Source organism: Pan paniscus, chromosome 4 (genome assembly GCF_029289425.2).
Source record: "Pan paniscus chromosome 4, NHGRI_mPanPan1-v2.0_pri, whole genome shotgun sequence".
NCBI lineage: Eukaryota > Metazoa > Chordata > Mammalia > Primates > Hominidae > Pan > Pan paniscus.
In genome coordinates this window covers 122,735,701-122,762,487 of record NC_073253.2, presented here as the reverse complement: position 1 = coordinate 122,762,487, position 26,787 = coordinate 122,735,701, and the positions used below count along the sequence as shown (strand labels likewise).

General features: G+C 40.0%; 1 protein-coding gene across 3 annotated transcripts in view; it reads right to left on the bottom strand.

The window, feature by feature from the left end:
* MEGF10 (multiple EGF like domains 10) overlaps positions 1–26,787 on the bottom strand; it is a 235,899-nt gene that overhangs the window by 8,243 nt on the left and 200,869 nt on the right. For 2 of the 3 annotated variants that reach the window (XM_034960437.3, XM_003826672.5), the window contains 9 exons: positions 16,851–16,997; positions 15,529–15,663; positions 14,861–14,989; positions 11,781–11,909; positions 9,480–9,608; positions 7,224–7,352; positions 4,657–4,893; positions 2,647–2,774; positions 1,106–1,229 (listed from right to left, as the gene is read on the bottom strand). In XM_034960437.3, coding sequence (XP_034816328.1) covers positions 1,106–1,229; positions 2,647–2,774; positions 4,657–4,893; positions 7,224–7,352; positions 9,480–9,608; positions 11,781–11,909; positions 14,861–14,989; positions 15,529–15,663; positions 16,851–16,997 — 1,287 coding nt within the window. Of the gene's footprint in view, positions 1–1,105; positions 1,230–2,646; positions 2,775–4,656; positions 4,894–7,223; positions 7,353–9,479; positions 9,609–11,780; positions 11,910–14,860; positions 14,990–15,528; positions 15,664–16,850; positions 16,998–23,631; positions 26,021–26,787 lie in introns of those variants that run through there. The other variant, XM_063604607.1, reaches the window with a different exon arrangement.

Sequence of the window (26,787 nt, the reverse complement as noted above, 5' to 3'; positions counted from 1 at the left end):
GCTATGTCATCCAGATCAGACTCAAACTCCTGGGCTCAAGCAATCCTCCTGCCTCAGGCTCCCAAGTAGCTGGGGCTATAGGCCTGTGCCATTGTGCCCAGCTGCAAAACTATTTCCATAACAATACAACAACAATATTTGCCATTTTCACTCTAATTCTCTTTCAAGTGTACAGTGGAGTTTTTCAGAAGCTACACAAAGTATGAAATCAAAACCAACTGAACGTAAAAGCAGACATGATAATCCAGCTATCTTCTATTAAGCTGGACATTAAAGAGATTTTTTTATAAAAATGTAAAATAGCATTGCTCTCACTAATTTTGAAGGGTTTTGGAAAATGTAGTTTTTTTAATAAAAACACAATTTATGTTACCATGAAATGTGATTATTATTAATTTAAATAAACATTCTATTTTTTCTAGTTTTTATTTACATATTAAATTTCATTTAGTATGGTAAATATAAATAGATATAGCCCCTATCAACAGAAGCTCTTTTGGGTCCTCAATAAATTTTAAGAATGCAAAGGAGTCCTAATTTCAAAAAGTTTGAGAACCACTGATCCACTATATTCCTGTTGGTATCTCTGATTGCTCACCTGAAAGGGAAGGGGATCTCAAGTACAGATACCCTATATCAAAAGAGAACAAGGAAGAGCACACAGCTGTGAGCCAAGCTGACAGGGTCGAATACTAGCTCTAACATTTAATAGGCGATGAGGTCCTGTGCAAGTAACATAACCTTGTTATGACTCAGTTTCTCAACTGTAACATGCAGATGGTGATAACAATAGTACCCACCTATTAGAGTACTTGTGAGAATTAAGTTAACAGGCATAGAGCAAGAATGTAAGCTACGAGCAGGCAGAGATCCCAATCTCTTTTGATCAATTCCTGGCACATAGTAGGAACTCAATAAATGTTTGTTGAATAGATAAAGCCCTTAGGACAGTAGATAGCCCTGTACAGGTGTTAGGCATAATTCTGCTATTGTGCTTTTTGATGCAAGTTTTCAATAGAACACCTTGGCACAAACAGAGATCCCTGACTGTTTCAGGGACTGACAGGTCAAGGTGCTTCTGGGGACGTGCGTTGGGAGAACTCACCGAGCTCGTTGAGGTAGCCGCCATGTTTCCAGTCAGCCGGCAATGTCCCAGTGCAGTCCCCCACAGGGCCTCTCTTCCCAGGGTTCACATTTTTAAGATTCACAAACAGTTGATTGTTTTTTGACTGATAAAAATATAAACAATGAAAGATTAAAAACAAAATACAATGTGGCACAGCACAGCGTTATGGACCTGGGGAAAAGTCCAGGGCACATATTGAGGACCAGTCCTTAGAGTGACCTGAGCTCAGGGGCCGAGGTGACTGCTTGTAACCTGGTGGGACTTGCAAGCTGGCAGGAGTTCATGTCCTTCAGTCCTAGTTACTCCCTCCACCACCTCAAGATCTTCATTTCACTCTGTCATCCTGTGCCAGTTAGACCTTATTTGGATTTATACACATGTAACTTTGATTTGGAAAAAAAAAAAAAAAAAAAAAACTCTTGGTCTAAGCTCTCCCATCAAAAATTGTATGTTTGTGTGAATCACAGGTGACTCTTAGCAGTTATCCTAGGCGTAAACATGAGGATAAGATTATCTGCTTTGCCCCCTTCCCTGAATTTGTATGAGAATAAATTGATGAATGTGAAAGTCTCTGGGGAATGTGGAGTGATATTTAACCATGAAGCACTATAATTAAAATCTATAGCTGCATTAATTAAATTACAACTGGATTAACTTAATTAGCTTGATTTTTTTTCTAATAGAGCACTGGAATTAGACAACAGAGATTAGAAATATAATTTGGGTATGACTGGAAAAAAGAAATGTTTGAGACTTCAGAGCATTGTGGGGAAGACCTGGGGTGAGTTGGGTGCTATTAGAGTAGCAGCTCTGGGTTCTAGACACTCTGTCTCCAACCGCTCTGTGACTCAGTTTCCTCATCTGTAAAATCGGCATAATAATCACTCTTGATTTATAGGACTGGTGTGAAGATTAAATGAGTTTATATTTTTTAAGTGATTGGAAATGCTTGGCACATAATATTAGGTTGTTGCTATGTGACCACTGTTGACCTACAAAAATAGCAATTTCATGTGGTTCAACCCAAATCAGTGCCTATTACTGTTGTTGTTACTAAAGCACAGGTGGCCAGGAAAGGGTACTGGAGGACGGGCGGTCAGAAGAGACACACTTGGAGATTTTGCCCACGGCTGATTCTGCTATAGGTCTTTATGTTTTTGTTAATGTCATTATGAGTCATTATTTTAAAATCTCATGTAAAATTAGAAACGTGTTTCTAAAGCAGTGTAATGGAAACAGTACAGATTGTAGAGACAGAGAGACTTTGACTCACACAGCAGCTGCCTCACTCATTATCGGGCAGCTATGTCTGGAAGTAACTTAAACTCCCTACTACTCAGGTTTTCATCAGTAAACTTGAGATTCCCAAAGCACACTCAGAGGACTGTTTAGAGGAATAAATTAGATAATATATGTAAAGTACCTAGAACAGCCTCTGGTGAACAGCGGCCCTCAATAAATGCTGGTTCCCTTCCTCTCTCCCCAGCCCACTTCCAAAGACTTGAGCCAATTCCTCTCACCTTCGTGACAGTCATCCTGTCCCTGTTGTTGACGTGAGGGGATGTGGCACACTGGGTGAGCGTGTGGTAACTGGGATTGGTGAAGTAGTGGCTATTAGCATTTCCACCATTGCTGTGAGGAAGGGTTCCTGCAAGAAGGGAAGGAAATGGTTAAGGCAGCAGGTTCCCATAAATGTGTGTGAAAAAAGGGAATCAAAATAACAAAACAGGCCCAGCGAGGTGGCTCACGCCTGTAATCCCAGCACTTTGGGAGGCCCAGGCAGGCAGATGACGAGGTCAGGAGATCGAGACCATCCTGGCTAACACAGTAAAACCCCATCTCTACTAAAAGTAAAAAAAAATTAGCCGGGCATGGTAGCATGCGCTTGTAGTCCCAGCTACTCGGAAGGCTCAGGCAGAAGAATCGCTTGAACCCCGGAGGTAGAGGTTACAGTGAGCCGAGATCGCACCACTGCACTCCAGTCTGGTGACAGAGCGAGACTCCATCTCTAAATAAATAAACAAACAAATAAATAACAGAACAAATGTCTGGACTCCTTCCATATCACAAGCTGGGCAGAATCTCCTCCTGCCCAGCCTACTCAGCAAAGCTTCTAGAAGCAACAGGCCTCTACCTTCCTAACTGCCTCCTTGGAAAAGTATGAAAGCTTGTGAACAAATGTGAAACTGAAAGAACCAACTATTTAAGATCCATAGGAGTGGCTGCCTAGGCCTAAATTTAAAATAGAGTCAAGCAGGCCTTTGCTGACTAAGGATCACACCTGTACTCTGAGTTCCCTGAAAACCCAGCTTTTTATCTTTGGGTCTTTCAGAGCTCAGCTGAACCAACCAATCAGAGCTTACCTGCCTTAGCTAATCAGGGCTTAGCTTTATCAAACGATCAGGGTTCAGCTGTGTCGACCAACCAGAACTCAGCTGCACTGATCAATTAGAATTAAACCAGTTTCAATCCTTCACTTTCCTAAAAGGGCCTGATTGGAAGCTGGGTGGGGACTTTTGCTATAAAACCCAAGCCTTCCCTTTGTTCTCTGAACTGCACTTTCATTTTACACTGGCTGCAAGTCCTGGGTTTGCAAACCGTTCACTGGAATAAAATCTCTTTCCCCCAAATTCCTTTTCAGAGAACTTTTGTTCACAGTATCCACAGATAACTGCTCTTTGCTTTGAGGCTGGTACAGCTGGGAAGGTATCATTTGAAGCTACTCTGCAACTTTCCTTTTTTTAAACACTTGAGTTCTTGACACAATAATTCTGCACTGAAGATGCACTACATTTTTTAATTTAAATTTACATTTCTTAATGTAAATCAGCTACTTCTCATATTTCCACGGAATTTTGTAGTTTTAAACATGTAACCAACCAGAAGCCCTTCGATAATCACCCAAAAAGTAATAAAGATTTTAAACTTTTAAATTCCTCCATGTAAATGGTTGCTTCTACTGATGATTGATTATAATTTTATTTTTCCTTTTATGAGGCATTGTGACAGAACAGAAAAAATCAAGAGTTTTCTTAAAGGGCTGCCTTGGTTCTTGCTAATACCAAAAAGCTGTTTCTGATATAACTTTGTTCCCTTCAGTTAACGATTCGGGTAGGCCTAGGGAGAGGCTGGGAAGCACATAGAAAGTACCCTCATTCAGAGACAGGAGAACTGGTCCAGCTCCCTAATCTGATCCATGACCTTGGTAAACTTATCATCCTCTCTTCCTCCCCACCCCCCTCACATATGACAAAAGCTTGAGGCTGGATACAAAGCTCCTTATGGATTGAAATTCCCTAAATCTAAACCACAAACACAATGAGCTCAATTTTAAAACCCTTATAGCAAACCACAGAATGACAATTTACTATTGTTGAAATAAAAACTCATCTCTAGCAATGTATACCTTTTCCAAACATAGAATTCTCTCGATGAGAATTGACAGAAACAATGGACAGCACAGCCAAACACCCAGTTTTAAGGAACCAGAATGAAATTTAACAAAATGCCTCTCCTGCCTCTGCTCTTACCTGAAATGGTATAATCTGCATTGATGACCCTCATAGCAGGGGTGTAGGTAACTGCTGGCATGCTTGATTCCTTTCCCTTCTGCTTGTGTCTATAAATAATGAACAATGCCAGTAGGAAGAGAACAACTAGGACAAGAATGATGATGCCCGCAATGGCCCCGATCTGGTAGGAATCAGCAGGGAGAGCAGTACTGGTTCGGCTTAAGCTGTTCAGATTTCCAACTATGATAACACCAGCTAGAAAAAGAAGAGAGACTTGAGAAAGGATGACAATGTGCTGGATAAACGTTTGATCTCTACTTACAAAAACCTCCTTCTGTGCTAATGCCTGCATATTTTCAGTTCATAAAACATTAATTTGGAAACAGAGCACGAAGAAAAAGCAAACATTCCTCATTGTCAGATGTTGTCGGCCTATCCATGCCCAGAGAAAGGCTGCTGTAAGCCTCAAAAAGAGACAGAAGCTGCGCACAGTGATGCGTGCCCGGAGTTCCAGCTACTCAGGAGACTGAGGTGGGAGAACTGGTCTAGCCTAGCAGTTAGAGACCAGCCTGGCCAACATAGCAAGACCCTGTCCCTAAAAAAATATAAAGAAAGAGACAGGATTTTCTGAACCCAAAGAGATTCAACAGTAGGGTTTGAGAGCTTCTTATATATTTCCGATTAAATACTTAGACTGGCAATTAATTTGGGGTAACAATTTATCTAATTTTTATTTTGCTTTATTTATTATTCAATACTGAGCTTATGCAGAGTTAAATGCTAAATGTCCCAACTGCTTAACCAAATTTTATGTCTATCCTTAGCATTTCTAAGAGTAATTTTCCTTCCAAGCAAGCATAACACCATTATAAATCTAGTCTAAGAACAGGATCTACCTTTTGCTAATTTCAATGGGTCTTTTACCTCAGAAGATATTGTTCTGTGCAAAGTTATTTTCCATGACAGAAAGATTTGTCCTGATAATACCTGATAGCATTACCCTAATACCTTACTCATTAAATTCAAAATTCGGCATTACATAGTTCTTCCTTACGGTCCATCAAGTGATAACGCTAAAGGCATGGGTTGAGATTCAAGAAATCTGGCATCTAAAAAAATTGACCTAGATATTCTGAACTTTCCCTTAAGCTTTCAGGCTGCAGTTTTATCGTCTATAAACGAGAAAAGAGGCCTCCATGTCACTGCTTCCAGCTCAAGTAAATGTTCCTAAGATTTTATGATTCTAAATGCTGAAGGACCTTATTACAAAACAATCTGCCCTGAAACACAGACCACCAAGGATAATGTAGTGAGATTACAGAGTATTTGTAATTATGACGTGATAATGAAAGATCGCATTCTATTGTTATGACAGTCAAATGTAAATCATAAGCATGTAAAAGTTATTTTACCAAAGAAATTAAATGTTGTAAATATTTACATGGTCTGCAGTTTAAGATTACTCCATCTACAACAGTGTATCAATTTTCTAAAGCCTTTTATAGCCCAACTGCTTATTGCCTACCAGGGAGTACCACGTGCAGTAAGAGCTGTGGCTCTCTGGAGGGCACGCTTCAGAACCATCAGAAGCACTTTCTCAAAGTCCCCAACCCTGGAATCGGAATTTCCCAAATAGGATCATGTACCTGACAACTATTCCCAGGTCGTTATGACATACACCCCAATTAAAAACCAGGGGCACAAGTTTTACAAAAAGTTAAACATATGTCTACTATATACCCCAATTATTCTACTCCTAGGTATTTACCCAAGAGAAATGAAAGCACATGTCCATGCAAAAACTTGATTCACTCTTGTTCATAGCAGCTTTATCTGTAATAGCCCCAAACTGGAAACAATCCACCTGTCCATCAGCACATGAATAGGTAAACAAATTATAGTATATCCATACAATGGAATAGTATTCAGCAATGAAAAGAACTGAATTGTTGATATGTGCTACAACATGGTTCCATTTCAAAATAATTATGCTGAGTAAACAAAGCCAGACCCAAAAGAGTACAGTATGATTTCATTTATATAAAATTCTAGAAAATGAAAACTAATCTATACTGACAGAAAAGAGATGAGTGATTACCTGGGGCTTAAGGGGTGGTAGAAGTAGGGAGGGGCATGAGGAAACACATGGTGATGGATATTTCATTTATTATGGTGATGGTTTCATAGGTATATAGATAGTCGAGATTTTATTAAATTGTACACATTAAATAGGTGTGTTTTTTGTGTATCAATTACACCTCAATAAAGCTGAAAAAAAATCATAGACCCAGTAGAAAGTTCATGAGTTTTGGAATAACAAAAATCTGGCACAAAAGCTGTGACATATTCTAGTATTAGCTATGTGACTTTGGGAAAATTACTCAGTCTCTCTAAGTTTTTGTTTCTTTATCTGCAGGACAGCAACAATAAGGCATTCATCTGGCAATTAAATAAGTAACCAATTATGCCATTTAGAGTTGTGGTGAAGATTCTGCTGGATAACATAAGTGAAAATACTTCACATTGCCTGGTACATGGTGTTCACACAATACTACAGTGCTACAAACATTAGCTAGTATATTTACCTTGATCACATCTCGCTCCCTTCCATCCGGGGCTGCAGTAACAGGTCCCGGTGATGTGGTCGCAGGTGGAGTTGTTCAGACAATCACATATCTGGCGACAGCCATAGCCATATGTTCCTGCAGGGCACTCTAGAGAAGGAAAGTCAAATGTAGCTTTCCAACCTTGGGAATTTGGAGCAAGGCTGTCTCTGACTGCAAGCCCTGCACATCTAGAGCTGAGTCCTTTCAGGGGATTCCTATTGAGGCTGACTTGTACCCCCAAGAGTGTCCCAGAACTGGACAGCATTCCTGGAATCATGATGGCACTCACAGTCCAGACTGCACAGGGCTAGAGACAGGGCTGCTCAACATTAGAGCTCCTGACACTTTCAGCTGCTACATACTTACCTCTATGATGTGTATATGGAGAGTCTGTGGAATTCCCATGGAACAGATGAAGATAATCACTAAGGGCAATTTGATACAAGTCCACCAGGCAAAACTGTAGGCTGGAAGGGGCCTAGACTGAAGAGCACTAAAGATGCTTTCTTGAGAACATATATTTTACTGTAGGCTCAGGGATCTTCATAAACGCACATTCTCAATTGAATTAGCCAGGAATAGGGGAAGATGCAAACAATAAGTTTTGCTGATTTTCTAGGTAAGAACTTCATTTGCTATGGAGTGATTCAAACTCTGGATTTTGTTGAAGTCTTGAAGACGAAAGTAATAGGATTCTTACTATGCGGTCTTAATAAGAGTTAGGCATGAATTTCAAAGGATAGTGTAAGCATGTTAAATCTAAAAATCTTCGTGACAAAATATTGATATTTTTCATAAAGTGAGCAGCAGGGGGCAATGTGCTATTATTATTAGAATTCTCTGTCAAACACAGGGTTTCTGTTTACAAATAAGCATTGGGAGAAGTCTCCAAAAATAGGGACACTTTAATTTGCTGTTGAGAGTAATCATGGAAGCACTTAAGAGGTTTTCTTATTTAATAAGACCTTAATCAGTCATCTGGCATTCAAGTAAAATTTTGAGCCTATTCTGGTTTCCATGCATATTTAGACATTTATACACAGACACACAATATTTATATGCACAATAGAGTTATGTATGCAACTGTGTCACTCAGTCAGGATCTGTTTCATGACTCAATGAAACAGTGATGCAAAACTAAAATTGGGCTGTCTCTGTTGTGAGCTGATTCCTGGACGTCACTTTTGTTATATTTGCTAGAAAGAGGATATGCAAAAATACCCTAGGGTTTAGCACATAAAATTGAGGCAACCAGGTTCAGAGTGGCTCTGTGAGGTGCCAGTGGAGTGGGGTGGGGAGGGGTGCTTTATTGTCAGAGTCCTGCTATCCTGATCAATCTTTCCAGGCCACACCACTCCTATGGCCATAATCTTGGCAGATCCTTCCCAAGAGTACAACCTCTGGTGAACAGGAATTGTTCTTCACCTTTTCCTGCCCAAAAGGTTTTATCATAAGAAAGTGGGTCTGATACAGCCCTAAGCCCTTATTTATTTATCGTGAATACTGAAAGAAAGTCATAGAGGAAAGGAATAATAAACTAATTTGCAATATTCAATTTTATTAAGACTAATGTTTTTATAACTCTGTGAGGGGATGCATAGCTAGTGGGGTGGAAATAAAAAAATAAGGATGAGTAATTCCAATGGCATATTCTCCCCCAGTGGGACTTAAACAAAATTTTAAGGCAGTATGTTGTCTGGAAGGTTGTTAAGACTAAGATGAGAAATTGTTAATGGAAGCAGTATAAAAGTACAATCTAGAGAAGGTTGTTGAAAGGGTGGCAATGTTTGCATGGATTTGTTCCCTCACCAGCAACAGGGATTGGCCCTGGGCCACCAGCCCTCCTCCCCACCGAATGTACTGTCCTCCAATGTGAGACCCGGGTTCTGCCTCTGCCATGAAGAAAGCTCGACTGGATCTTTTAAGGCTCTGAGCAGCCACATTCCAAAAATAAGAAGGAGAGGAAGGGAGAGCCCAAAAGAACAGAATGGAAAACTTGAATTCTGTCTTCATTCTTGTAGTCACACCTCCTCCGCCCAGAGCAGTGAGTAACCAGCGATGATCCCAGGGAGGCCTGACCTCTGGGAGGGGAAGTCAGTCAGGCTGAGAAGTAACCAGCCATCAGCTCAAACAACCTCGGAGTGGTGAATTCTGCCTTAATATTTCCTGGCATCTAGGAAATGTGATTCTAGAGGAAAAAAATACCACCCAGTGATGCCACACTCTCATACTTACTCTGCTCACAGTGCTGTCCCATGAATCCAGTGCGGCAAGTACACTGCCCGGAAATGTGGTCGCAGTCAGCTCCGTTTTGACATTGGCATATCAGTGCACAATCTTTTCCATAAAACCCTAGAGGACATCCTGTGGGAGGAGGGAGGACAGTAGGAGTCAAGAGGCTGCTGAAGAGAAACGCTTGGAGGCTCGTGCCTCCAACATATTTGTGTTTAAACTTGAATGACACTGAGCCATCAGAAAATACAGTGAATAGTACATATCTCAGCTTGCCACAAGAGCTTCTTTGAAGTCCCAAGACAGGGCTCTTGCAAGGAGGTTGTAATTCATAAGCAGGAGGCAGAAGAGTTCCATTCCTGTCAGTGTAACCATCACTGGTACCCCTGGAGGCAAGACTAGTGCCTTCTAACAAAATATCCCTTCAATCCTGGAAGAATAGGACATTTCCTTTCATTCTTTCACATTTCTACTAGAATCCTGGACTCAAATTCCAATGGACTGAGACGGGTACTTTATATTAAAATTACGTGTATGCTTTTACTTGTAGTACAGAACATCTCTATTGTTGCTACTAGCCTTGTCCACTGTATCTGTTATTATCTTAGATAATATCAACTTCCCTGAAGAGGTGTACTAGAATGCTTACCTTAAAAAACAATTGTACTTCACAGGTGCTTTGTAAAAAGCAATAACCCTTCACACTGCTGCATGATTTTCAATGCTTAGACCGGTGAGTCTCTTGAGCTAAAGACACCCACAAATTCTGTTGGCTTACATGGGCTGGCAGCTGCCCTGCAAGAGTGTCTTGGGGATCTCTGGCGTGATGAAAGATTCAATGCAGGCTGATTCAATGATTGTTTCCAAATATTACATATGCTTTTCATTTTCTCATTTTCTTATGGAACTTTCAAGAAGCAGAGGCAGTGCCCAGATGCCAGTACGCACTGATGACTCCCTGCTGTCATGCATTTATTTAGCACCTACTCTGTGCCAGATTCTTTTCATGCGTTCTCTTGTTTAATCTTTACAGCAGGCCAGAAATGCAGGGATGGATATTCCCATCTTGTAGACAGGAACTAAGCCCCAAGTACCCTAAGTCACATAGCTGGCAACTGGCAGGACGGCAGGGCCGTGATTCAAACGCAGGGAGGTCTGGCTCTGGACCCCATGTTGTTCCCACTATATCATGTTACTTGCACTTGAAAAAGGGTTCTCTGTTTGAAGCACGTTCTAATTTTAGAATTATAAATAATATCTTACAAGTACCTTTCTCTAAGAAGTTAAACAATATTTATAGATATACGAACTCTGAAGAATATGCTTGGGCCAGCTACCTTCCTTGCCAATTATCCTTTTCAACTCTTGGTTCAAGGTCTACATTATCTTCTAGAAAGTTTCTAAAGACTTTTTCAGCCTATTCTTTAATTATGTACTCTAATTAGTATTAAATAAGAATTGCTCAATTTCAGACCCATCTGTCCTCCTCAGCTTCTTGCTATTATTTTAAAATATACGCTATTATTAGTACTTAACCATAACACATGCCTTCCTTTCTTGTCTCCTTTATTCAACCGAAGGTAAGAGGTCAGAGAATGATCTTCCTTCCCCAATGATGCTCAGCTTTGGAGTAAGTACTTTGCACACTACATCCTATCATGCTAAAAGCCTAATGGAAGAAAAAATGGTTAGGATGCTATGAATTACAAAATGGGGAAAAGAACTAGGGCAGTGGCTCTCAAAGCATGTTCCCAGCCTGGCATTACTACCAGTTGATAAAAATGGCAATTCTCAGGTGCCAGCCCAGACTCGCTGCTTCCGGCTTTCTGGGGATGGAACTAGCTTCTGTGTTTGTTGTGTCCTCCAGGTGATTCTGAAGCTTGCTACCATTCGAAAAACACGGAACTCCACCTTTTCCAAGAGCGCACATTAAATCAGGCAGTGAGGCTTGTTGTCTTCTCTACCTTTCTAATCTCTATACTTATCCTAACTTTTGTGCTGTTAAAGGATTGAGAATTTGATCCATATAAATATGATTTGGTTAAAGGAGAGAAGAGAAATAAACTGCATACCATCACACAGCATTGCTCTACCTCAGTGGAGATAGAACCTAGAGACAGAATACTTGGAATGAAGTAGCTCTTAATCACTTAGAGAAATTTATATGTCTACAGGTCATTAGGAGAGGGAAGTACTCCAACCTCAGGGACCTTTGCTGAGCTCCAGTCACGCATGCGGAGGGTAAGGCTGTTTCCTCCTTGGACAAGGCTCCCCTTGGTGAGCCTCAGAAGGCTTGTCACTTACTCTGAGTGCAGTAGAGCCCTGTCCAGCCAGGAGTGCATTTACATTCCCCATCGTAGGCGCTGCAGAAAGCTCCATTGTGGCAGTTGCACGTGTGGATGCAGTTTGGGCCCCAGTGGGCAGGTGGACATGCTGAAATTACAGGTGTGGAGAAGTCCATCAGAGTTCTGAGGCCAATACTAAGTAGGGAGAATTCCATCCACCTCTACACATCTCCCTGCATGTGAGAGGTTAGCAGTGTACATCAGGACTAAGAAAGCACACTGCTCTGAATTCTGCACTAAATCCCAGATGGCCATGGCAACTTCAACAACGACTGTCATTACTGACATATGTATTCATTTACAACTGCAGAGTGAGGTGGCTGGGGCAAAAATCACTTCAAGTTTACAGATTCAGTTATTAAACAAACACATATTCAACACCTATTATGTACCCAACACTGTTCCAGGCACAAGGGAGATAGCAGAGGATAAGACAAAGTCCAAACCATCCTCTGGAAGCTTCTATTTTGGTAGGGGAGGCAGGCAAACCAACCAACCAACCAACAAAATGAAAAATCAATGGTGGTAGGTATTATGAAAAAACATAAGGAGGATAAGGAAGACAATAATTTTGGGAGCTACTCCTCTGAGGAAGGCCTCTGTGAGGAGAGGACATTTGAGCAGAGATAAGGTGTGGAAAATGACTTGACTCAAGAGAGGTTAAAGGACCCAAGGCCATGTAGCTCATGTTCACAATTTCTAAATCCTGTACCCTTCAGTCTACTCTAGAGTTGCCACTTCAGGCTCCTTTTAAATATTGAGGTTCCCAGCGGTATGTAAAAATTGGTTTCCTTGTAAAAACTCTTAACTGGAAGATCCAGAAAATAATAACAATTAAATCATTAGGGGTCACTGCCGATTGAAGAGACATCAGAAAGTCAGATAAAGTATCTGTGAAATAATAACATAAGATCAGGGGGTAAAATAATTTCATTGACAAAAAATACTTTTTATTCATATTAATACTTTAGGAACATAATTGCATAAAAGGAGGACCACCTGTAATTTCTATATGGCTACCCCATAGGGAATGTGGGCCAATAAAGACAATCAATAATACATATGAAGTAACTTTTTAAGTGAAAAAAATTCTTCCATAATTGTGTGCACCGTTTTTGTCCAAGAGCAAGGGGAAAATACTAGCTGACACTTGAGGTCTCGAGTGAGCATTGGAACAAATTTTCTAAATACAACACGCTAATTTTACAGATGAAGAAACTGAGCACACAAAAGGTTAATAGTGACTCGTACAAGGTCACATAGATTAATAATAATATTTGTTATTTGTTAGACAAATACAGCTTTCCCAAAGCCACAGTGAGACTCAGTGAAAACTGTTGAAGCGTCTAGCCCATTTGATGCTCAGTGAAGCACTCTTTACCTAAAACAACCTATTCCTTAGATGATATTTAACCAGCTTCTGTAAACCCATTTATGTTCACAATATATTTTTCTGAGGTAACCCACTGCCATTAGGTTTTTCTCCCTATATTTGTTATGATCAGAGAATGGGAATAAGCATCACTCAACTTTATATTCCCAAAAGGTAAACGTAGAGATAGTGCTTTAAAAAATCATTTTCCCAAGGACACCTGCCCCTTTAAATGTACCCCTTTAAGTTTTCAAAGTCTGTGTTTTCACTGTGAAGGACTTTGCTCTCTTTAGACAGGCTCACAATCAGCTAAGAAGAAATATGAAGATGGTTCCATAGAGTTCATAAGGGAATCAATGAAATCAATGATCCCCAGGAGAAGCAAAGGCTTTTGCCAAATAAGTCAGCTTCCTGTGGAGTGATTATTGGGACAGGCAACACTATAGTCTCCATTCATAGTTGTGTTTCTATTTTTGTTCCTTTCAGCACATTCCTCCTCCAAATGAGGAAGGGACAAATTTCCAAAATAAAGACTACTTTTTAAAGGAGCAATATAAATCAATCATTTTATGACAATGATATTGGACCTTTTACTCTTCCCAAACCCATATGCCCAACCATCAGTCAGAGCCCTTGCAACACATGTAGATTTAAACAGACTGATTTCTTCTGAAGTGATGCCCCCAGAATGGAGTGAAATCATATCGCATAACACTTCTTTCACCAAAGAGCTACACTTCTGAGATTTATTAGCTCTCTTCCCTTATTCCTAAAAAATGGGGTACAGCCTGGACTACTTATGGAAAAAATTAACATTCAGAAAAAAATCTTCCAGCAAAAAATATATTGCTCATCAATTAGTATTTGCAGGTTGCTTGTAACTGTGAAGTTTGAATTAAATTATCAATAAAGCACCATGTAAAATGACTGCACACAGTCATTCTTTGATTTCTCTTATGTGCATGATGGGGGAACTCAATATAAACTGAGAGTGTTTCATAAAATTTAAAATGAATGAAACCAGATTACCCCATACATATGCTATTCTTTGGTCAAAAGTTGAATACTTTTAGACATTGCACTGACCCTTTCAAAACATTCATGAATGACTTATAGTCAATGTCATTTTTTTCATGACATGGGTGCTCTAAGAGTCATCTATATAGTCCCTTATAAGGTCACACAATTCCTGTCTGAAATCCAGTGGTGTGGAAGGCACTTGGGTGATGCCAAGGTGAAGCTAAGCATATTAGGTGGGCAGTTCGCTCAGGTTCCCAATAGGTTTCTAAGGCTCACATCATTTAATTCCATTTTTTCTTTCTCTGTAATTAACTCTCCAGATAAACACAAAATGAAGAGATAGATTTCTCAATACAGCTGTTTTTGCTTTATTTCAATGGACGATGAATCACTGAAAAGGGGATAAGCAAAATGTTACATATTTAGGTTCTTTCCAAGACATTATTTGGATTTAAACATAGGACCATTGCATAGAGGTCATAATGGGAAAAAAAAAGAATTTAAAAAAAGAATTTAAAGTAGAATGTGTCTTTTAATTAGTCATATATTCTTTCTTGATTATATAAACACACTCATACTTCAATCCTAAAGAATCTGAAAACAAACAAATAAGACCAGTTTATTAATTGTTCTCAGACAAGACTTACGTTGAGAGCAGTCACTGCCGATCCAACCGGGGTAACACTGACAAGATCTGTCAATGGGGTTACAGGTTCCGTTGTTGGTGCAGGTACAAATTCCTGCACAGTTTTTCCCAAATCTGCCACTGGGACACACTGTGAATAAGCTATAGGTCAGTAACTCACAATCAAAACCCCTCTCGTAGAACCCTAGAATCTTAGCACAGGAAATAACTTTAAAGGTCACAGGCCCAGCTGCTCATTGGTAGCTATCTCTGCTCAACAGCATCCTTCATCTTGAATGGGCTCATTTTTACAAATCCATGAAGCCAAAGATTTGCATTAAGGCATCACAAACCAGGGGACATCATTGCACTTCTAGAAATATGACTTCACGACTTCTTGCTCTGGGAGTCTAAAATTCTTCCGCATATTGATTTTTTATGGGAGGACATGTCCAGCTAAAACTGAAGAGTAGCACATCTCAGGAAATAAAAAGGTTTTGTTGGAGTGGCAAGCCAGCTTTTCCAAAGCTCAAAGTCCTATCTGAGAAGCTGCAGACACAGCACAGCAGAAGACATTCCCAGCAGACAGCTGAAAACATGGCCTTCAGGAAGGCCAAGGGGAGGCCTGAGGACAGACTCTCCCGGGCGTGCTCATCACCACCCAGCTGTCCAAGATGCTTCATGCCTTACCTTCATTGCAGAGGGCGCCTGTGAAGCCAGGCAAGCAGTCACACAGGCCGGTGATGTGGTGGCAGGGCCCGCTGCTGTGAACGCACTGTGGGCATGTCTGGCTGCAGCGATGCCCATAAAAACCAGGGGAGCAGACTGAAAACAGAAGGGAAATCAGCAGTTATCCTTCTGAGATGCGTTTGTCTCGCATTCCAGATCGGGATCTAGTTAAAGTTTGAGAGGTTAAAAAGCAAAACCTTAAAAAAAAGTAAAAAAGATACGGAGAATTTTCCAAGTAGAAAACAAGAACAACGAAGGAACAAAGGAACTCTTTAATGAGGAAAAGAAGCCACTAAACTCTGAGTTTCTTGAGAGCAAGCAAATGTCTTAGTCTTCTTTATTTTCCCATTTAAGGCCCCAGTTAGCTCAAGTCTTGGCATAAAGCAGGGCTCCAGGAATTTTCATTGAATAAATAAAGAGATAAAAAAATTGAAATACTAATAAGTCTCAAATAAGTACTCTCAAACCATTTGTTGATTCTTTATTCTTTAAGAGTCGTTTCTGGCAATAAAAATCGATCAACAGTCAAAATTTGAAGATTTTTCCTCCTCAAAATGGTCCAGGTTAATGACTGTAATCGAAAAGTGATTAACCAAAATGCTATATACTTAAGTTCTTGCCAAGATATTATTCAGATTTAAATATATGATAACTGCATAGAATTCTTATGGGGGGAAAGGCAATTTAAAAAATTACAATAGTATAACTTATGATTAGTTACATATTCTTTTTTGATTGCATTTACTAAAAGATTATTTAATCTTCTAACTCAGAAGTCTTAAGGACCAATGTCAACAGTCTCCTTTTTCAACTTTGCAATTCCATTTTCCCCATAGCACTAATTTTAAGACTACTAGCAGGATGAATGATTTGCCTCAAGGTTTGGCTGATGTTGACGTCTGGTAATTGAGGTAAGGCCAATGCCAAATTGCTGAATAACATATTTACAGGTCAGTGAATTTCTAGAACACCATTCCAAAGCTTTCAGGAAGGGTGAAGAAATATATCCTGATGGTTGTGCCAGTGAGGCAATGAAGTAATTATTGAGAAGAAATGGTTAAATCCCCATCTGTTAGGTTAGTTCTGAAGGCTGGAAAGAATGAAGCTCTTAGGGAAGTGCTCTCAACACAGTTCTGCAAAGGACAAGTGAACCATTACACTCTCTTTTGCCTTCAACTGCAACAGGACATCACTATAAACTGAGAGGTGGGACAGAGATCATTATTCAATACATGGTGCCCAGGGAAGGGAAGGTGGAAATTACTGCCTAATGAGACACTTACTCCTCTGACAAGTGGTGCCTCGGAAGCCTGGTGCACACTCGCAGATGCCATCATCGGGGGAGCATGAAGCCCCATTTTTACAGTAGCAGGGCAGGGAGCAGTTGGGGCCCCAGCGTCCCTCAGCACACACGCTATCACAGTGGACACCTGAAATAATGCACATGGGGCAAGGCTGAGTGAGAGGCAGTGCGGAGTTTCCACAGATGCTAATTCAAAGATGAGGACTAAGCTCACAGTGTTAAACCTGAGGATCACCAGCAGCAATGAATGGAGAGTTACCATCTTATAAATATCAATACACAGTATCATAACATTAAAATAATACCCAGAACGATTTTCTATGGAGTCACGAAGAAGGAATAACAAACTTTTGTTATATTGATTTTTCTTCTTCAGGAGGAGGCAATAAAGTGGAAGCCCAAGGGCTCTGTCTATTGCAAGTAAAATTTATCAACAATACGATATCTTTTAGCCCTTGGTGACTTCCTCCTCCTCCTCCCATTCTTTGTTTTCACAGAGAAATAAAGTGTAAAAGGATAAGGCAATGAATAGTTCCATAAAATGTTTTACATAAAGAAAACCATCCCCTGGATTAAACAAATAAACATAATCTTAAAATAACTTGATGGTGCATTGTGCAGAACAGAAAGATGCACTGACACGTGCCACCAAATTCCTCCTTAAAAATCTTACCTGACATTGGAGAGATATTGGCAGAATATCACAACTGACATTATTTGTAGCTGTTGTCTATGCTATCGATTATTATGAAACTGTATGCAGGTGTTTAACTCTCATTTCAAATACTGAGAAACTTTAGAATTAAAAAAAATGACAAAAGGAAACAGAAAGGAAAGCCAAGTTTGCAAAAATAAAACTAAAACCAGGTTTTATTTGAGATAAATAAAAGTCTCTTCTGTACATTCGTATTGGAAATACAACAGGGGCCTCTTTCTTGCCAGAATTCCTCACAACTCAAAGAAATGTTCTTCACATTGAAAGGCAATAAGTTATAATTAGTAGTGAACTGGCAGTTGCTGGCCTCAGACCAAATGAAAACACATTAAGAGCAAGCACGCAGACCCTCCAAGATTCCAGAATACTAACAACCACCCAGTACCACGATGCTGAGACGGTCATGTCTTGTGTTACAGTTTTGGCTTCTAAAGTAATCAGGCAAAAAGTCACCACAGTCTGAAACTTAACATGGAAGCAGTCCCAAACTATAATATGAATGTTGCTAATTGGTACACCATTTCCGGTGAACACTGGAATAGCAAGAAGATCCACTTTTTACTGTTCCTGTTTTTTTCCTTCTGAAAGTCTCCCACGTGGTAAAGGCCATTAAATAGGCAAGAAAGCATGCAGACCTCATTGTGTCTAGCTTGACCCAACAATAGACTTTTATTTCATTCAGACCATGGGCTGAAGAAAGGAGACCAGGTCTGTTCATAAACCAATTGGGGTTTAAATGTTTCCCATAGAATAAAGTATGAAATCTGGGCCTACTATGTTGATTTTTTTCTTGCAATCATAAATATATTATCTTTTTTTTTCAAATCTCTTTTGAAAATCTGAGATGAAATTGCCAACTCTACCCTCCCCAGATGTGATACATCAGCCTCAGAAATCTTACCTGGAATTTATATCCACACCTATACTGGGCAGAAGCTTCAAACATATTAAGCAGTAAACCACTTCAAAACGAGGCTGCAAACCTAAACTTTGTTTTGAGAAATTAAAGAAAGTACCAACAAGGGTAACCTGCTAAACACTTCACTCTCAATTCAAATTCAGGTCCTAGACTCTGACCGTGAGCCAAGACTCCTGCTTAACAACAGCTAAGATGGGGACACCTGCTTATCACAGAGACTTAGACAATCAACCCAGGGCATTTTGGTCTGATGCCATCAAGACAAATCCCAACGAAGATTTTGAAGAAGTGGAAACTGAGTAATTATCTGGTTAATCTGACTGATCATCATCCTGAAAAAGCAGTCCCGATTTTTTATGCTTTTTTGTTAGGGTGGGGACTTGGGGGACAGGTAAGATTTAGCCATTTATGATGACTTAGTTTATCAACTACTTGCCAAATCACTACTTCAAATTGCACTTAATAAATTCAGTTAAGATGGAATGGAGTACACTTTAGGTCAAAAGTATTTGCTGCTTTTTTATATCATAGGTTATCATGATTTATGTACAGCTTAGCCTATTCTCAATCAGAGCATGTTAAGAAAAATGACTACAGGCCAGATAGGCAAATCTGAATAAAGAGATCCTCTCTTTCATAACTGATTCCTCTTCCCTTAAGAGGTTTGTTCAGCTGATTAGCCTAGCCATCAGTCATAATCAACTATATCCTGGTAATGTTTGTATAAGTAACAAGGCCCACCCTATAGCAAGAAGATCCACTGCAGAGATAAGCTTGTTTCATATGGTTTACCCATCATTTCATTTCCAGAGAATCATAGCAAATTCTATAGATCATTGATCAAACCTTCTGTGTCCAATCATATAAGCATCTTTCAACAGACCCAAGCTTACTTGAAAATAACTTTTAGTTTAGAATTGCAAAGAAATGTTTCCTTTGAATATAAATTATAAAAATTCTATTACCAACACCCTCTTAAAAATTCAAGCCCTTTTATTTACTCTGTCATCAGTAAAAAATGAGTCAGCATTTTGCAGATACTAATGCCTAATCTATGTGAAGATAAATATCAAGTATGTCTCAGTTAGGGGGCAATTCCAGGGAAAGGCGTGGAGTTGTCTTTCCTCCTCTTGCTGTACCCTCTTCTCCTATTGCTGCTTCTCCCCTTCTGGCCCTCTGTGCCCTCCTAGTTATTTTTCCCTTCATCTTACAGTCAGAAAAGGACAAGATACATTTATTATTGCTGAGTAGTACCTTCTCTGGAGAATATTGATATTCTAAGAGAGCATGCATTCTAAGAGCCTAAGAAATAAATATCTAATTGTGGAATTTCAGGCAGTAAGTATCACGAAGAGAGTGTTGGGTAAGTGTTTCTCTAAGTCGCACCAGGTATATGACTGCTGATGTGACTTCCATGTAAGGATAACCCTGCAATGAAATATTCTCCAGGATGAAGAGTTGTAAGTTTTGCTTTAACCATTATTTCTGGCTCTGTGTGGGTACATGTGTATTATTTATATTTATCTCCTCTTATTTTTTGCCAGCTTTGCTAGGGTCCTACAAAACATCTTTTTGTTTCCTTGTTTGTCAAAGGCAGAAAAGGAAACCCAACTCAGCAAACATTCAAGGGATCTGGCCAGCTACTGGTTTGCTGTGAGAAGTTTTCTTAAAAATGTAACTCCAGGGTGATAATGACCACAGAACAGGCACACCCTGCTCTGCCTGGGGATCATGATCAGGAAGGGAGGTAGCTTGTGAAGGGGGAAGAGGACTGCAGGCTAAGGGAACAGTGGTGGCAAAGCTCAGAGGCCCAAAGAAGTGTCTGTCCTTTGGGAATTGCAAGTGTTGGGTACAGCTAAAACTCAGGGGCTGGGGAGAGCAGGTGAAGCATCTGGGCAGCCAAGCAGTGGCCACGTTGAGTTGAGCCAAGAACGCCATGCTATAGAGTGTGAACCTCCCCCTGGTGTTAACAGGGACCAAATGAACAATTTTAAGAAGGAAGGGGCACAACTAAATTTGTGCTTTATAGGAGGGCAGAAGATGGACGGAAGATGTTGAGCCTGGGAAGAAAGAAAACCTGTCAGGTGCTCTTTTACCTGCAGAACCCCCATTTGGGGTTCCCCAAATAAAAAAATGATCAAAGTGACAAGGCATGAAACTAAGTCAATGTCAGCAGAGATGCGGGGAAGAGGAATTCTGGAGAGATATAGAAGAAAATGCAGATGAAGACTCCCCTCCAATTCTCCACCAAAGACAATTAATTCTGGCAGCTCCCTGAGGGAGAGACAATGCCTGTTTTTGCTCACCATAGCACCTAGCACATGGGAGGTGTTAAATAAATATTTGTCGAATGAATCGATACACATAATTCCTATTTCCTGCATGATATTCAGGACCACTTTCTAATGGGATGGAGCAACCACAGCATTCTTTGCTTTCCTGAATAAGTCTTCACTCAAACCAGGAAGCCCAACATATTTATAGGTTGTATATCAAAAATGGTGACCCTTCCCTGCTAAGGAGGTGGAGATGTCTGCCTTGCTTATTCTTGAGCAGATACACATTTAGGGGCTCAGGTCTGTGTTTTTACATGTAAGCCCAGATTATTAGGCCATAAAAGAATTATATGACATCTTAAGGAAATTCCTTCAGAAGTTTTAGCAAAAAACAGATAAAAACTTTAATAGTTCAGGAAATAACTTCTAAAATATTGGGAAGAAGGGGCAACGTGGGAAGGGGGTAGGTTTAAATCTGCAGCCATCTCTGGTTCAATGGGAGCATTTCTTTTCTGATAAATGTTCTAATGCTGATAAGGAGATCTGTAAGGGACTGTTTTTGCCACGACTGAGGACAAAGAGCTCTTTGATAGCCTCCACAAGTTGCTAGGCAATGGCTGAATGATCGTGATAAACTTCAGCTAAGCAGCTCTAAAGAAATGTTCGTGCAATTAATGCCTGAAGCATTATGCCAGCAGCCTCAATGTGAAATCAGCATTCACTGGGCATTTGTGATTGCATGAATGCAGTAAATAAATCATCTGGGGTGTCATTCTTTCCCCTCTCATAGATATAACCCCAAATCCTTGTCTTACTTGATTGCTTATATTCCTTATGCCAGTATTCCAATATTTGGAGCGTTAGTGAATGAAGGAAATTATTTTGATTCAATGTCTAGTTCCTGGGCAACAAGCTATTAAACATATATTAGAGCAAAGAGAGATATTTGTTAATAATAATTGGGCTTGGTAATTATAAGATGGAGGAACTATAGTATTTAGTCACAACACTTTTTCTGCTTTTCTAATCCTTTGACCAACAAAGCAGTGGCATAGTGTAGTGTAGTGTAGTGTAGCGTAGTGTAGTGTAGTACAGTGTAGTGTGGTGTAGTATAGAGAAGTTATTCACTGGTATATCCATCTCTGCTGATACAGCGACTGTCCTGATGCAATGTGAGCTTCTGCAGGATGGGAGTTGGCATCACTTCCTCTCCGTGTTCCCAGCACCCAAGCATTATGGTTGCATAGAACCTGGAGACACTCAACAAACGGTTGTTAAACCAAATCTTTCTATTTGGATACTATGGATTTTAAAGACCCAGTAAAAAAGAATCTGCTTTATATAGTTCAACAAAGTTGAAAAAAGTCTTAATAAGTCATATAAATCAGAGGTGTTTGCCTTTGCACTTGCAAGACAAAAAAAAAAAAAAAAAAAAAAAAACCAGACACCATGGCCTGCCTCAGTCTGGACCCAGATAAAAGCAAGTAGAAAGGATTGCTAGGCAGATCTTGGAGCTTTGGTTTTTTCTGTGGCCTTTTTTTGTGGGGGGAAATGAGCACCTCCCTTCACCCTCACAGCAGGGGCCCAGCCTTCTGCTTTTATATGATCCCCTCTCCCAAGACCAAACAGACAGACATATACATATGAACCTGCAGACACACTCTCCAGACCTCAATACCCAAAAGGGTCAGATAGTGAGTCATTTGTACTTGTGACTGATTGGGTGCAGGCATGTTAATTAAACTCATTTGACTAAAGTTATTACCTCCAACTTGGATTTGCACTTATATGTCACTGGACAAAGGAAGGTAGGTCTCCCCTTATTTTAACAGTTCAGGCATCCCTTAGCTGCATGAGACATCACTTCACGACAGATTAGTCCCTGAAGTAGCAGCTCACTCACTCAGCTGGTCAAACTTGCTGTTTGGTAAAACATGGAAAGGAGAGCTTTCCTTGTGGAGGGAGGATGCGGCCACTCTAGGCCTGGTTCTGCTTGCTGGGAAGAGCGGAGAAGTGGGCTCTTCGCATCAACTTGCCCACAGGTGCTCCTCCTTCCAATTCCACCCTTCCTGGCTGGGCTCAGATGAGCCCCCAACCTCTCCTCTTATTCTCCTTCCCCTCCCCTTACAATTATACCATGCCTTGATAGTCTCTCCTCTCTTTCTCAAGATCCCTAGAGTTTCATTGGGTGTCCTATTCTCCTTTTTATCTGTTTAGTGTTTAACTTTTTTATTCTGGTATAAACACATCCTTGAACCTCCTCTTCTCATTTGCCATTGATTATGTGGTTTCTGTCAAAGAAATGCACCCCAGACCCCAAGCTCTTCAATAACTAGAGTAATATGACACAGCAGATGCCACTATGCAGACCGTAACTGCCACTGCCTGCCTGGGTCACCAGGGCAGACAAAGCCACCAAGTAAGGTTTTGCAAGTTGTGCACTATGCAAGAGCCCCTGCCCAAGGGGCTAAGTTGGGGCAGAAATCCGGCTTGCACTTCATGTGCCAAGGAGTACATCCTGAGGGATTTCCAAATCTTTTCCAAATTTGTATCAAAGTTGCTTTCTGGATGGGCAGAGGCTCCATAATCTTCCTCCTCCTCAGCCACTTTCCAAATTCTCATTTAGTAGGTGTGAGGTGGGGACTGGGAATATGCAAGTTCAAAGAGTTCCCAGGTGACAGTGATCTTAGCCAGGGCTGGGAATGAGGCCGGACACCGCACATGTTCCCAGTCAGCTGGAATGAAATCTTGATTAGCTGTAATGCTCAGCAAATGGGTGTTCTGGCTGACTGAAGTCAGAGCAGAAAAGAAGACATAAACTTCAGCCTGTTTCTGTAATTTTGGGAAAATGCTTTTATAAAGTATATCACTCCACTACTCTGGAAACACACATACATAAGTATACACAAACACTCATAATTATATTTCATTGACATCTGAAATTTCAGTATAATCATTTTGAAAAGCGAGCCTCATTTTATAGCAGAGAGAGAGAGAGAGTGTGTGTGTGTACCAGAGGTCCAGAAGTGTAGGAGAAGCAGCATAGGACACAGCCTAAATCCTGAATGGTATTTCATTTTCCTCATTCTTCTACTGCAATCTGCCTCTTTTTGATAAAATGGTGTATTGGCTAAAAATGACAATAAATTAAGGTTTTAAATAACCACATACTACAATAAAATGGTACTTTTTTTGGAAATAGGATCTAAAATGTCAAACACAACTTTTATTTTGTTTACTTTTCATAACAGTATATTTTGAGGACTTATTTTATGACTAGGTAAAATAGGACTATCAATTATAATAGAAATAAAAAAGCCTCAGTTGCTTTGAGAGAACAGTCAAATGCTAGATAGTGGGTTGAAGTTATAAGAAATGGTGGATGTGGGTACACAGTAAGACAGCAAGCCATCTTCCTTGGCATCTCACCTTAGGGTGAGACTTCCTCAATTTAGTCATGTCAATTCCTTTGTAAAGAGGAACAAGGCCCTCCTGACTCTTATCTCTGGCTCCAAATCCAACTGATCAGCCTCTCCCCACAGTGTCCACAGTTGACGGAGCACTTAAGGCCATCTTGTTGATTTGATCAGGGGAAGAGCCCTGGCTTCTGTGTCAGATTTCACTGATTTATTCATAAAAGCCTCACTACACACAAGCCTCCTATCCTACATACTGCTGCCCTGTCCAGGGATACTTAACAGTTCACCTACAGCAATCTCAGCAACAGGGATGAGAGGAAATAGAATTGCTCGCTTCCCTGGGCTTATGTTTATCTTTTGACCTCAAACCTGGTGTCTTAAATGGAAAGTAAAACCTTCTTTATGTTCAAAAAGGTCCTAACAGGGTACTAACCCTAAACAATTTTATGGGTAAAAAATTATTAGTCTGTCCAGTGTAGACAATGAAATGATGACCTTTGTAAATAATATACAGAAGCTGCTCTTTCTTTAAAAAAAAAATAAGCCAATTCTTGGTCCAATTGTAGGTGTTTTTTGGAACTTCAGTAATTTTCTTTTCCTCTACATGTGTTTTTGTATACCAAGTGTATTCTGTAATTGTGAGGGATGACCTCACAGCAGGCTTAGATACTGACAGATGCTTACAGACCAACAGCCCACACAGAAGACCCAGAAATGAGACACTGGGGCAACTTAGCTGGTCTAGGAGCAATAATGACTGACAGGCCATGAGGCAGAGATGGTAGGCAACAAGCAATAGAGCAGCATGAAGCAGTAGTCTTCCCGTTTAGAGAAGCAGGCCGGCCACAGATGGACAGAGGATTACAAGATTACATTGTGTGACAAAGCCACTGCATTCCCGTAGGAGCTTGATAGGTCTAAGGCCAGATGGGATAATTTGTCTTACCCCATGACCCAGACTGTGGAATGCAACTAACATATTTTCCAGCTGGCTTCAGGCCAAATCCTATCTCTTGCTCTTCTCATGTACACTAGAGTGTGCCTTTCACAGGATAGTTCTAAATCATCAAAGCAGGTGGACACTTGAGCAGTGACTGGTGTGTTCAGGAACACCTCACATTCTTTCTATCTTTATAAGACAAAAGTAGATTTGGTGGAGTGTTGTATAAAACAAATGATGTGGTCTCTCTGTTAGAAAATTCTGAATTTGCCAGAAGGTTAAAAATGTTATTTTGCTTCACCGTGGTCATTGAGAAATTAGTATCGATCTCTCCATTTGAGAACTTCAAGAACCCTAGTGAAGTCACAAAATCTGGTTCAATCCCTAGTTGATGCAGTTTTAACATTTGGGGATGAAGAGCCAAGCTGAAACATTGGAAGGCAGAATTTCCTATTGTGAAGTCAAGTTATCTCAGGTGTTGCAAGTCAAGATGGAACTACAGGGTTGGGGAGGCCTCGTGTCTGTGGGTAGCTCGTATTGGTAGAAAATAAAGTCCATTGCACCAGCCTTAGCCTGTTTCCCAAGGTAGCTCTCAGACACTAGAAATCAAGCACATGACAGTTCCTCTCAGTTTACTCCTTTAGAAACCAAAGAAGCTCTCAACATTTTCCAAGGGGCTGAGAGACACTACTGAAGAGGTTGCTGGTGACATCCCATGTTTATGAATCTGAAGACTTCATATTGTTAAGTGGACAGTATTCCCCAAATTGATCTATAGATTCAATCTCCATTAAATTTCCACCTTGCTTCTTTGTGGAAATTAACATATTGATGTTACCATTCACATGGAAATTCAAGGACCCAGAATAGTCAAAACAATCCTGAAAAAGAAAAACCAATTTAAAAGGATTTCAATTTCTCAGTTTTAATGCTTCCTCCTAAGCTACAATAATCAAAACTGTATGGTGCTGGCATAAGGAGAGACATATAGACAAATGAAATGAAATACAGAGTCCAGAAATAAATCCTCTCACATTTATGGAATGCTGAATTTTAAAAAGGGTATCAAGACAATTCAGTGGGGGAAAGAATAGTCTTTTCACAAATAGTGCTGGGACAACTGGATAGCCACATGCAAAAGAATTAAGTTGGACCCCTACCTCATATTGTATGTAAAAATCACCTCAGAATGGATCAAATATCTAAATACAGAAGCTAAAACTATAAAATTTTTAGGAGAAACATGGACATAAATCTTGTGACCTTGGATCAGGCAATTTTTTTTACATTTAACACCAAAAGCACAAGCAATGAAATAAAAAAGATAAACTAGACTTCATCAAAATAAAAACTTTTCTGCTGCAAAAGTCATCATCAAGAAAGGAAAAAATAACTCAAAGAATGGAAGAAAATATTTGTAAATTATATATCTGATAAGGACATATATCTAAAAAGTATAAAGATTATAACGCCATAGTAAAAAGAAAATCCAGTTAAAAAATGAACAAAGAGTCTGAGTAGGGATTTATATAAAGAAGATAATAGAGATGACCAATAAATGCACAGAAAGATGTTCAATATCATCAGCCATCATGGAAATGGAAAGCAAAACCACAATGAGATACCACTGAACACTGACTAGGGTGGC